The sequence below is a fragment of the Neophocaena asiaeorientalis genome, unplaced genomic scaffold (genome assembly GCF_003031525.2).
Source record: "Neophocaena asiaeorientalis asiaeorientalis breed wild unplaced genomic scaffold, Neophocaena_asiaeorientalis_V1.1 scaffold362, whole genome shotgun sequence".
Lineage (NCBI taxonomy): Eukaryota > Metazoa > Chordata > Mammalia > Artiodactyla > Phocoenidae > Neophocaena > Neophocaena asiaeorientalis.
In genome coordinates this window covers 614,435-628,288 of record NW_020175700.1, presented here as the reverse complement: position 1 = coordinate 628,288, position 13,854 = coordinate 614,435, and the positions used below count along the sequence as shown (strand labels likewise).

General features: G+C 38.1%; 1 protein-coding gene across 3 annotated transcripts in view; it reads right to left on the bottom strand.

The window, feature by feature from the left end:
• Positions 1 to 974: 974 nt before the first annotated feature.
• ARRDC4 (arrestin domain containing 4) overlaps positions 975 to 13,854 on the bottom strand; it is a 13,394-nt gene continuing 514 nt past the window's right edge. The window contains exons 1-8 of one of the 3 annotated variants that reach the window (XM_024732066.1): positions 13,149 to 13,194; positions 9,692 to 9,758; positions 9,298 to 9,445; positions 6,751 to 6,853; positions 5,492 to 5,748; positions 4,805 to 4,967; positions 4,102 to 4,256; positions 975 to 3,749 (exon numbers count right to left, since the gene is read on the bottom strand). In XM_024732066.1, the coding sequence (XP_024587834.1) occupies positions 3,693 to 3,749; positions 4,102 to 4,256; positions 4,805 to 4,967; positions 5,492 to 5,748; positions 6,751 to 6,826 (708 nt within the window). In that variant the 5' untranslated portion in view covers positions 6,827 to 6,853; positions 9,298 to 9,445; positions 9,692 to 9,758; positions 13,149 to 13,194 and the 3' untranslated portion in view covers positions 975 to 3,692. Of the gene's footprint in view, positions 3,750 to 4,101; positions 4,257 to 4,804; positions 4,968 to 5,491; positions 5,749 to 6,750; positions 6,854 to 9,297; positions 9,446 to 9,691; positions 9,759 to 11,902; positions 13,004 to 13,148; positions 13,195 to 13,854 lie in introns of those variants that run through there. The other 2 variants (XM_024732065.1, XM_024732064.1) reach the window with 2 other exon arrangements.

The following is a 13,854-nucleotide window of genomic DNA, read 5'->3' as shown; positions in this document are numbered from 1 at the left end:
TTTAGTATATGCTTAGTAGTATTCAGGTCTGCCAAGTCTTAAAGTATGTAATTTAAAACAATTCCTGTTTCCATAACTTCTATTAAAGTTGTAGTAGAATCAGGAAATTTTAGAGTGAGCAGGAATCTTACAAAGAATGTAGGCCAAATTTTCAGGTTACACCTCTGGGTTTTGGTATCCCCATTTGTAATATAAGGGCTATGTCCCAGACTGCCATGTCCTGAAACTTTGCAATACAAACTACAGAAACTTTAATGGTAATCTTACAAATTTTGTCTCGATATTTACTGCATGAGACAAATATCTCGATTTATGTTGATTGCAAATGTGAATGCAGAAAAGACAATTATTTAACATCATCTCACACATTATAAAAACCTGGAGAGTAAATTACCTGGGTTAATTTTTACCACTTAGCTAAGGTTTAAAATCTTCCAGGACAGAGGGTCAAGGCAGTTTTCCTGAGATGACATATTGTTACATATTCCCTGTACAAAATATATGACTTTTGTCCATTTGAGTATGTGCGTGGAAAGGGGAGGCTTACGTACAGGTGTTTCACGGTATGAGTCCACTGACTGCCCACCAGACCTACTAAATCAATCCTGGAAAGGTTCTGGTCAAACAAACATGAAAACTCAGAAAGCTTTAAAGAAGTGGTCATTATTATTTGAGAATAAATGGAGATAATGCTCTCTCAATGACCAATATAGCTTAAGCGTAATCACTCATCTCAACTACTCTTTTTCATAGAATGCTAAAAACCGATTATCTTTGGGGAAACTGAGGCCATCATAAAAACAGGCTCAGAATCCACCAGGGCTGTGCCTGGTCTGATGATATAGCACACATTTACAAAAGGATCTTAACAGCAGTAACATTTTGTCTCATGGTATTGACTTCCCTTAAGTCTGTAACAATTTAAGTCATAGTCTTACAAAAACAAAACAAAAACAAAACTAGCAACTCACAGCATCAGTGTAATCATTTTATTAACAAAAGGAACCCATGGGGTTCAGACAACAGTACAAAATACAATCTCCCCACCCCCCCCCGGGTTAAACTGTTACATTTTTATAATAAAAATAAAAAGCTTTCATAGTTAACTTATCAAAAACATAACCCCTGCCTATTGAGTTTCTTATTGTGCAAAACAAAAACATGAAGGTAAAGTTCTGCCCATGGAAGAATTTTGTGTGCCAAAAGATGCACTTTCTCAATTTCAAAATTTTTGCATCAAAAAGAAAATTCTAAGGCCACAGTTTCTTTGCAAACTAAGCAAGAGGAGAATAAACAAGCAAATAGCAGCTAAATTATTACCTTCATTCCCAAGTATTCTCTGTTCCAATGTAGAATCTTCTACCTTCATCAAATAATTTGATTATATAAAGGTATGCAGTTTCAACCTACTGCTTAAGGTCAGACATACCAATATCAATTCAATAAGGCAAATCATACCTTTTAGCTATTCTCGTAAGTGCTAAAAAATCAGCTTTGTTTTAATTTGGTAGGTGCACTTCATTTCTTTAAAAAAGGTGACAAAACGATCCTACTGAAGGATTCCAGTAAGCAGTTGCTTTTCTACTTGCAGCCAGATAGATAATTAAACTTTCTCTTCCTTCATACCATTTTGTTTTGTTTCTTTTACTTTGTTTTGGTATCATGGAGATGGAAAATGTCTTGACAAAACATGTAAACTGCAACTCAGAGGTCAAGAAATAGCTGAAGGTGATCTTTTTTTAAAGTAAAAATAAAACTGTATAGACAGCACATAGCTAACACACAAAAACAAAGCAAAATAAAAGATCACCAAAAAACCAAAGCAGGGAAAAAAGATTTGTGACAATTTCAGTACCACGATTATTGGTACAACAGTTTGTATTGTGATTTTCATTCAGTGGCTTAAAAGATGAAAGAACGGCTTAAGATACTTATGTGATTACAGAGAAGAGAGGTATACCCAAGGGTGAAAAGCGTACATTTACCTAATGTTTGTATAAAAATCCCTGATCAAATGTCCAGCTAATTTTTACATACAAAATTTAACCTTAAAACTTTTCTATTTCTAACGGAATATACTGACTGAAAGAAAAGCTAATCGTCCTACAGTATTCTGCATGGAAAGCACCAGGGTTTCCAGATCTAACCCTCAGGACATGGAGAAAACCAAAGTACTGGGCTGGTCCAAAATCTCTATCATGGGAACCCCTACCTCCCTTCTACTTAGTGTACAGAAATGCTCTCAGCTCACAAAACCAACAGATTAAAGTAAAAACAAGCAAACATGTGACTGTGACTAGGAGGGGACAGGGGGACAGTAAAAACACTGCTCAGTCTTTTAGCAGCAACACAATCTTGTTGGTCTGAATATCCTGAGGTTAAAGGATAATAAAATATTGCACCAAAACAATAAAAAAATCACAGTTTAAACAGAATTACTAAAGAACTGGAATAACAATGAACACAGTGACTGCCATCAGTAGACTTAAGTCTCTTGACAGAAATTAAGTTTATATGACTTTTCAAAAAAATGGAAAATGGTATTTCTGCCTTGATTTTGCATTTATTTTGAAATACCCTTTGGTATACACATATTAACTTTCAACTGATGTTAACCTTATAGATTTTGCCCTTGGTCCAGTTTCAGGTTTAGGGATAGGAGAGATGAGATTGCTACTGCAAATGAGCAGAAACTCCAAAGAAGACTTCACCGGCCTGGAGTTTTAAAATATATCTGATTCTGATAACCCCACCAGAGGTAGATAAAAAAGGCCTTTTTTCCCCCTGTGCAGTTATCAAGGCATCCTAAGGATGCAAGCTTTTTTTTTTCTTTTTCTTTTTTTAACCCTGTCTTTTTCTAATATGCTCCTAGGTAAATAAGACATGAGGAAAATCAAACATGTACTCTGCTGAAGTACTTAAAGAGGATAAGAAGTGCAACGTTCAACAAAATGTGTTTTCATATTGAAGTACACCTTTCCCCTTTCAACTGACAAGCCTTTCAAGGAAGGAACTCTTTCTTGGTTTCGTAATACTGTATAGCCAACTTACAAACTACCTCTTAAACTACCATTAAAAGAGTGAAAACTGTATTACTTTATTAGAACCTCATAAGACCATGACCTCCGAAAAGGATTCTTTTAAGGACTTCAGTCCTATGGAATATGGTTAGAAATCATGAAGACCCTGACACCAGAGGGTCTCGCTTCATGTTTAATTTAGAGTGGGCCCCTTTCCTGTTCATGCACACCCTGTGCTGCTACGTTCTCCAAAATCAAGTCTCCTCCCAATGCGTCCATACTGCCTTAAAGCTGAGGATACATCTGTTCTACTTTGAGAAACCTTTGTAAAGATATGCTCGCATAGTGCTTTCACTGTTTACAGGCAACTTTCTCTTGGGTCAGCATAGGCACTCTTCACTTACTCTATCACCATCAGGACTTCCATTACATTCTGTGACTATTCACATCTTTGTCCCATAGTTCTAAAGGGATACAAGACCACATCACAAACTTGTGCAACAATCCTGTTGGCCCACTGGAAAGTTCACGCATTCTTTAATTTCTATCACCTTCAGTCTTGATGTCTATTTATGTTCTTAAGCTAATCTTCCCTCCCTCTTCCCCAAAAAGACAGGGGGAAAGAACCAACATTCTAATTTGGTGATGAACACAGTGATTTCTGAAATATGTTCAGAGAATGAAGGAAACAGGATGGGTCTCTTCTACATCACTAGGATGTGGATCAACCTGCAAAAACGAGCAGACCAAGATTACTACTGCAGCATTCTTTAATGTGATTCTAGTATCTATTTCTAATTATATGGTCATAAGCCAAACTGCTTAAAGCCTATTATTAAGAAGTCCCAGTAGGCCACTTAAGTTCTCTGTATTCCATGGCCTTAAAGGCAATCCATGGTACTCTACATGTATGATAGAGAGTACCAAGAAAACACCGCAAAATGTGGTAAGTGGATCAGTGATAATCTATCACCATCGTAAAATTTTTTTGTATGTATCCTCTACTAATTGGGAGTCAAAAACAGACACAGAGGATTATTTACAAACAGCACAACACAAGTCTAATTTTCTTTTGCTTTACCTCTGAATAAAGAGGCGGAGGCTGAAATCTGAATTCCTGAATGCAGGCAAACATAGGACAGCACGACTCCCCCTCACAGTTAGGGGGTTGAGGGTAAGGAGGAACGTGTCTAGAGAATTCTTCCTCCGACACCACGTCTGCGTAATTTGGTGGTGCTGAAACAAAAAAGGAGTTGGCTCTAAGAAATCCAGGCAAAAACTGATTACATTACTCTCTTCTGAACTCTTACAGGAACAAGAAACTTAGCTTAATTTGAAGATAACACATTGGTATTTTTTCCTCTAAGCAGGAAGTTTTTGTGCCCATTACAACAAAAAAACATTCAGTAGATCCTGCTTTTATTAAAGTACTATTAACACTGATTTATATTCTCTTTGAGACGTGTGTGTTTTAGTCTAGGTTAAAAAAATCATTGAAATGTGGCTACGGAAGACACCAACATAACACACTATACTCTTACTCTGATTATTTTCCATTCTTCTACTATTATAAATAGGAATCAGGAGATGTAGATTGTATTGGATAAGCTAAACTCTCAAAGTCCCCTCTGGGAATATGTTTGATGATTTTTAGTAATAAAAAGAGTAATAATAGTTGTAGTGGCAGCAGTAATTATCATTTGAGCATTTCCTATCTCATACGTCCTGTTCTTACGTACTCTATGTGTAAAACTGCATTCTGAAAGAACCTCAAAACATTTTACCTTCAGGCTGTTCTGGCAGAGTCAGTGTCAACCAGCTCATATCCATAAAAAACTGGCTGGCAATGCTGGAGTTTCTGCTGCCAAAACCATTGTATGGAACCGTGCCAATCACTAAGGGCAGCTCAAGCATCAATTTTTTAGCACCGGGAATGTGAATATACACCTAATATGCCAAAAAACAAAACAACAACAAAAAAGAGAGAGAGAGAGAGAAAGGCACAAATGTAAGTTAAACCTCATAGTAAATAACCCAATTATTTTTTCATAGAAAAAATGCTTTTGTTGTCTGCTACCACCCCCAACACAACTGTAAATTGTCCTGATGAATAAAATGAAGAACTAAATGAAGAGCCCACGAAATACAGTGAACGCTCTGTGATGGCGAAGTGTGGCCTTAATACACTTCATTGTAAGTGAGCACAGCTTACACAGAAATATAGAAAGTTACTTATGTCTTCAATATAGCAGCCCTACTGCACCTTCATTCTTCCATGTTATTTAATTAAATACCTCAGGGGGATAGTTTTTGATTAAAAAACAAAGGCCAATCTTCACATATTCCACAATTTGTTGTAATGCTGACATAAAATGACATTTTCCTGGGTATTAAAGGTACATCTTCTCAGTAACACGGCACCAGGTATGGCTCCATGCTACGTCTTTAATTTCACCAAGCGCCGTGCTCACAGCTAAGGAGTAGTCCACTCGGATGATGCAGCAGTCCAGGATGGACGGCGTCACAGGCGGGATCTTGAGGGTCTTCCCGTTCCAGGTGTCGGTGCTCCCGGAGGCAATGTGGTTCCCGCGCACGTGGGCCACCATGAGCCGCACGGTCTTTGTCTTCCCACTGGCCAGGTATGTCTGCGTCTGGAAAATGGCAGCTTTGGGAACAATCAGACGAGAGGAACAATTCTCTATTTCTGCATAGATTGGAATAGCTTCTCCTAAAAAGAAAACAGAAACACCTTCAGAGACCCTTGAGGAAATTCTCTCCACAGTGGAACAAAGCTGTTACTGATGAAAGCTGAAATGTGGCAACACTGCTTTAACAAGTTGAGAAGCCTCACAGAAAACTTATATTGCAAATCTGAGTCAGAGAAGTGAAAATTTATGGCAGTTTGTGGTAGATACTGTTTTCTAACTATCACATGATTCACTTTTCTAATGTAGCAATATTAGGCTTCCAATTCTAAAGATCTGTAAATGACCAGTATCTATAAAAGTTAAGAGAAGACATACAAATAAATGATTCAGTACTACGTTAAGTACAGAAGATCACTAACATACTCATTAGTGCCTAACAAATTAAAATCTTCCCAACAGAAGAACAAAGTCTTCCCATTTTAGGAACTGATAAACACAACTAAAGCAATGGATGGAGTAGGCAAGTTTTACACCCACATTATACATCCACCATCATACTATTCTATACCATATTCATTTCCAAGAGGCCAGAACCCTGGAGTGGGGGCCAAATCCACTGGATGGAATTGGGCCCTTCACAGATTGTTGTTCTGATATCAATCTGACTGTTAAGAGTGTCAATGTTCTACATTCTAGCCCCTCCCATATATTTGAATTGCCAGCATGGAGTCAGAATGCCTAACAGTACTTTCATATGACAACAGCTCTCGTCTGAGCAACACTGCTTGGAACATTTTTTTGCAACATTAAAATAAAATGCTGGCATTTTCCCACTCTACTGGTTTTAGTCTTTGCTACGAAAGTACCAGGACTAAAGTCAGAAATACCAGGATTATTGTTATCCGCTCATCTATTTACAAATGTTTAAATATCAATTATTTATACTAGAACCAGACAACTGTATTATTCATGTTTTAAAATAGTATATCCTTGGTAAATTACAAAACACTATTAAAAATCACTTACAATTAGCTAATAAAATGAATGAATCTTGCATTTGGATTTTTAAACAGCTTGCTTACCATTACAGTATCCCTTTCTTTCAATTTTGGCACTCAGTGAGACTGGACCAGAAGTGAAAAACCAACAGCCAACCATTTTCTCTTGCGTTTTCAATACAGGGGTCTTGAAAAGTTCAAATAATAAAAATAATTAAACTGGTCTAGAAAACTCATAGAACTTAAAGTTATATCATTTTTTATTAAACAGTTGTACAGCAATGTCTTCCAAAAAACAACAAATCAACCTTTCTTATCTTCCTGCGACAAACTAGGTAAAATACTTAAAGACAAAGCATTAAAAATCATTCCCTTTTCAGGAAAACTAAGATGAATTTTCAGATTCAAATTAGGGTGACATCATTCTATTTTATCCTATGTTTTCACTGTGTTTCTGGTAAGTGATATACCATCCTTTAAAAAAGCAATCAAAAACTGCAGTAGAGGGCTTCCCTGGTGGCGCAGTGGTTGGGAGTCCACCTGCCGATGCAGGGGACATGGGTTCGTGCCCCGGTCCGGGAGGATCCCACATGCCATGGAGCGGCTGGGCCCATTAGCCATGGCCGCTGAGTCTGAGCGTCCGGAGGCTGTGCTCCGCAATGGGAGAGGCCACAACAGTGAGAGGCCCACTTACCGCAAAACAAAAAAAACAAAAAACAAAAAAAACTGCAGTAGAGGGCTTCCCTGGTGGGGCAGTGGTTGAGAGTCCGCCCGCCAATGCAGGGGACACAGGTTCATGCCCTGGTCCGGGAAGATCCCACATACCGTGGAGCGGCTGGGCCCGTGAGCCATGGCTGCTGAGCCTGCGCATCTGGAGTGTGGGCTCCACAACGGGAGAGGCCACAACAGTGAGAGGCCCGCGTACCACAAAAAAAAAAAAAAAAAAAAAAAACAAAAGACCCCAAAAACTGTAGTAGTACCTATTAATATGACAGAACTACTTTTTTTTTTTAAGACTATGTGTAGATCAGGAAAAGGAGAAATGGTATAAAAATCAATAATCAGAATGTTCTTTTTGTCTTGGCATTTAAAATGTGGAATAAGGAAACAGCCTTTTTTCCTTACTTCAAAATGCATTATTAGGCAGAAATTTCAAGTGTCCTTAACTTAGAATGATTTTTGGGTTTTGTGTAATAACACACCTAGTGTAATGGATCTAAAGGGTTATTGAACTCACCACCCCACTTTCTATTCTACAGTAGCAAGATAAGTGATACAAGACGCTTATATAATACTGTTTATAAAACAGTATTATAAAATACTGTTTAAAATGCTCAGTTTACAAGATGCACAAACCAAAAGTTCACTGTAAAACCCAAAGCTGCAATATTTTTTTCAATTATAAAAGGATAGTAAAGGACAAATAGTATCTCTTTTTGCCAAAAAATAAAAAATCTTTAAATTATTTGCCACAATGGCCCCATAAATAGTTTAGAATTAGTTAACCACCCAATTCCAAGTAGTTTTTAGAAACACAAAGCAGTTATTAGCATCATCAATTTTCAAAATAGGTGCTGAGCAGGTGATAAGTCATAGTTATAAGCCGGGTCAGCTGGGTCTGGCTATTGTACGATTTTGGCCACAAGGGACCATGCAACTAGGGCATATCTGTTACATTTTTATAATCTAAAGGTGAACATCAGAGTAAATTCTATTTCATTTTTGTGTGGAAGTAGAGTTAAACAACTTTTAACTCCTGTTTCTTTTCCTGATCTTTAAAAACACTGGGTAGAAAGAGAAACCTCCAATACTAAAAATATATCTTTGTAACATCAGTATCATGATGGAAAGTTTAAATTATGAAGTAAAAAATCATTCATTCATATTTAAATGAAGAACCATTAGGTCCTAGTAGCTATCATGAAAGTACAAGGTATAATTTTATATTATTTTGATAATATGGGTTTAGATAAAAGAATCTAGCTAATTAACTCCCATCTTGCCTATTCTGTTGTTACTTATAGCCTAATCTTTCTTATCAGCCTACAGTATTTCTGGTGATTATTAGAAGTTCAATGCTTTAATGTGGCCAAATCTGTCATAAGGAAATGATAAGTGAAAGGGTCTCCAGAGCAGCTGCATGCACTTACTTAATGTTAGAAAATGACATGCAAAATGCAAGGAGACACAGCATAATGGCCTGAGCTTCAATAACAGGCTGGGAGTGATTAATACTCTTCGATAATTACTGTTCCTCAACCTGCTATTAGCGAAGAGTTTAGAATACCACAGCCCTGTGAATGTGGCTGCTCTGGGAAAAGTAACTACTCTGTGTGTGTGCATTATTATTATTAAGCCTTATTAATGCATTTTAAGCCCATGTAACTTTCTGGCAAAAGAAGCCCTGAACAACAGGGACACAATCAATTGTACTAACACACACAATTTGTAATTTGCCCAACTTAGAATCACATATTTATAGTGAATGCCTATGGGTTATAAGATTATATCGGAAAGTGACAGGACAGGCTGCCACCAGACTTGCTAAATGTAGAGACCACAGTTGAAAGGAAGGAGGATGGAAGGGAAGGAGGAAAAGGGGAAGGAGGAAGAGAAGAAGGAAGAACTTACTAGTAATGCTGGTGTGTTGACATCGATGTGACTGACGACCTGGAGTTCCCGCTTAATGCTCTGATCAGGTGCCTGGGGTCGTTCCAAAACTGCTCTCACACAGTACTGAATACTTCCATACTTCCCGGAGAATGAGGTTACCAAAGGTCTGAAATAAACCAAAGAGATGACTTTTTAACTTTGTTTCTCAGTTTAACAAAACTGGGAAAAGCCCTTAAAGTGTTGGGTGTTTTGTTTTGTTTTTTTTTAAAAAAAAGGTGAGCGGGGTTAGATCTACTCAGCGGTTATTCAGGATAAACATGCACACCTGAATGTCAGAAGGTACTTGGTGCCCATACAACTGGATAGACAGGTTGCAGGGAAAGGAAATCCCCAGTTACACAGTTTCACTTACTCAGATGGAAGTTGGAAGCTAAATGGAAATTCATGTTTTCCAGGCTGTAGTAAGAGGATGCCTTCACCTAAAAAAGAGAATACATTTTATTTTTACTAAGGTTCATATTACATCAAGAATTTTCACAATGTAAATCATAAGTTTTTTTAAAAGGTTTTCCTAGCTATATATAACACTGAATATACATCAAAAAGTACATTAAACTGAGATTTAGAGAATTAAATTTTGAATCAACTTTTACCAAGTTTAATCAATTTCAAAACACATATATATATATGTATATACATATGTATCTTCTATCTGCAAATAGACCAATTACACAAGTAATTACCATAAAATGCCAGAGCTCCCATATACATATATATGTGTATACAACCATATACACATACATATCTACATATACATAAACATTTATTTCCCCCACTTGTATACCAGCATGAGTATACTAATGTTAGTATACTATTATATTAACATGAGGTACCAATATTAAACTGGACCTAAAATTAATCTAGAAAAAAATAGATCTATTTATTTTGGGTATACCACAAAAATCAGACTAAATATTCTTTGGGCAGAGATGGAAAAGGAGAGGAAAAATTTACTTGGAATATTATGAATACTGAATACTAAATAGCCAAGCCAACAGAACAAATTATTAGGCAGGGGTCATTACTGATTAATAGGGGATGTTGTTTAACTTGGGATATGGAGTGGGCCTGGCCAAGCACGGCCACGACTCCTTTCTCTGGCTCTGGGGTCAGCCAGCACCATTTCATTTCACGCAGAGGCTTATCCTTGACTGTAAGAAGGCCAGTAGGCAGGGTGTGGATGGACCTAGCAAGGCCAGAGGCACTGCTGGAGCCCTGATGAGTGCAGAGACTGTATCGTTCAGATCTGAAGCCAACTCCAGGGCTATCAGTGTTGGTTGGGTGGCTCCCCAGAGATACTTACAAATGTTCCCTTCATTTTATGTGCATAGATTCAAGTTTAGAACTAAATTCCCTCATCAAGGGTGGGATGATTAAGATGAAGAAAGTGCAGAACAGACTGAGAACTTTCTCTGAGATATGTTTGGTCAGTAGATATGAAATGGAGATTTCTACTGTAACCATTCATTAAAAAAATTTTAAAGGCCAGAAATCACTAGTGAAATGGGATAATTTTTTCATTTAAATACTACAGTTCTAAGACCATCATCAACTCATTTAACATTTCAACCTTATACTTTTAGAAAACAGGAATGCATTACTGGCCCGTTAAGTTTCCTGAATCTATCTCCAATTTTCAATGTTGTAATATATTAGAAAAAAAAAAAACCTTACAAGTATTTGCCACTTAAGATCATTCAAATAGAAATACTCAAAAGGGGGGTGACCTGGAAGCTAAGTGAATAAGTCATAGGGACATGAGACCATGTTAAATGACAGTGACAGAGTGAGTCCCAGAGCTCAGGTGGGTCCAGAGCCGCCCTATAAGTCCCAGCAGTGCTACAGCACTGGAATCAGGGAAGCCTCTCCATTTTATAGCTATCAGGTACTAGGCTCAAGGAATCCCAACACTCCTTAGAGCTGGGCTAAAGTTCTAATTTGTAATCGTTAGATTACTGAATATGACAAAGTACTTGAAATGTTTAAAAACGTGGATTTCATTTATGTTCAAAATTTACAGTGCTTAAATATCAAGCACAAAGCTGATACGAAATGGATACAAACCTAAATAACTTCAATCCCCAAATAGACCTTGGGAGGAAAGGAGGCTATAGACACTTGTACACAAGTAACGACCCTAGCATGCTGGAGTCCATGGCAGTGGCAGGGGCATCTTGAGGACCACTTCTGCTGTTGAAGTAAGGGTTGGCATGGAAACAAGTGAGAAGGGGTTTAGATGAAGGGAAGGGAATGAGGCAGAGCATGACAGGCAAGTGTGAAGAACAGAGTTGCACAGGATATTGGAAGAGGTTGAGAGAGAGATGAAGTTCCCTCTTCAGAGAAAAAACAAATCAACATAGGAACTAGAACATTTAAAATGAGACTTTCAACTACCTCAAAACATAAACAGGAAAAAATTTTGAGAAAGTTGATAAACCTGGGTTATAGTATTTGGAAACAAATCTTTGCTTGCTTGCTTTCTCTTATTTATTAATTTTCAATTAAGAAGGTCCACAAACTGAAGCATGTGCCCATTTCTGCTTCTGCTCTCATAGTTTATTACCTTTGTCTTATGCAATGAGAACTACAATGTCACAAGATGTTTCATTCGCTAATGGTCCTTCAGCCCAAACTCGTAATTCAGAGCACTGGTGAGCGTGGGAGCTAGAAGACCATCACAGAGGCAGACTGGGGCTCAGGAACGATGAGGAACGCGCACAAGGTCATACTCCTGGTGTGCGACCAAGATGTGAAACCAACTCTCTGATGTGTCTTGTCTTTCTACCATAATTATTGAATAAAAATATGAAGAAAATCAATCACCATGATAGCAAGTAGTTAGATTAACAATGCTGAAAAATTATCCAGTAGATTTTTTGAAAATAGATCCCAGAGCCATACTTCCTGAATATCTGGATCTCTAAAAATCTCTTCAGGTGGCTGAAATTCAGCTAGGTTTTGGAATTAAATGAACCTAAGAGTCCACAACTATGTAAAGTTGCTAGCCTCTTCCAAGCTACAGATATTAGGAGTGATTTTTTTTTCTCAATGAAATCAACTAAAACAGACCATGATTCTACTTTTTGCAGAGGTTTGTTATGGTACATTCTAAAACAAGCTAAGATTTTCAGGTTGTCTAGGGTTAGCCATTCTATTCCGTTAGAATGACAAGACGAAACCTGACTTGTGAATCAAACACTATTTGATAGCCCAGATTTTACCAAAGCGGTTTTTTTACTTCGAATCCCAGGTCCAACTGCTATTTATCTTACATCTATTTACTGAGTAGTTATGGGCACAGAGATACAGAGTCCAAAGTCCTGGACAAAAAAACAATTTACTTTCCTTTTCCATTGCCCTTGACTCCAGTCAGCCATCTTGAAAATCTATGTTGTCTGTTACCTTGGGGTAGGCATGTATAGGTTGATTCTGGAAACCATATTGATGAAAGGGCATAAGGCAGGTAAGAACTGTCACCTAACATACTACACTTGTTAATCCAAAAGAGGGCTTTGGTTCATACATGTTTCCCTCACCACAGTTTTTGGGATTACTCGATTCTCACATACCTTGAGGATTTAACTGTGAATAGTCTACTTCTCCACAGCAGGACATGGAAAAACCGCACTTACTACTGATATTTGTATAATACATAGCAAGGGTTAAACACTGATACGCTGTATTTTATTCTTCAAGGGCCGAGAGTCTATACCATTATTTATTTTACAGATAAATGCTGAAGCTGATGAGGCAGAAAAGTAAAATAGTTTAAAGTAGCTCCTACCAACTGAAAGAAGACTAAGACTCACCGTTCCTAATATTTTTTTGCACCTAATATTGATAGAATATCCATGTAGTGAGTTTCCACATGGGCACTTTTAATAGTGTAAAAGCCTACACTATTAACTGGACTTCACAAGAAGGGTCATCATTCTTCCAGTGCCCAGATCCCATTGTCACTAAAGGTCTATGGGGGTGGGCTAGGGGAGGGAGGAAGAGAATGCAAAGGAAACAAAAAGAAGCGAAAAATAAATACAAAGAAAGTAAGACGTAGAACTCTTAAGTTACCCCACTCCCCAAAGGAGGGAAACCAAGTATGATGATCAAGTCAAAAAGCACTTCCTTTGAACTCGTAACGCTCAGGAACTACTTCCCTCCTCCTAAGACTGAGGTTTTGCTAACTCATCATGAACCAAGAACTAGCATCTAGAGACGGGTAGGGGGAGAAGGGGCCCCCATAAACTGGGCACCCGAGAATGGAACCTCGTAAACTCTGGTTCCGCCCTCCACTCCTCAGACCACAAGAGAAGGAACCTAAATCCCCAGATCCTTGATTCCTGACTGCCCATCACAGGTTCCCATGGCAACAGCTCACTCCCAGAGCTGTCCTAGATGGTCCTGGGACCCTGGAGGCAGTCAGACCCCAGCGAGCCAGGGGCGGAGCGCCAGCAGAAGTGAACACCATCTCCCCGGTGCTGTGAGATGGGGGGCGCAGGCATTGTTGCCCGCCCGTCA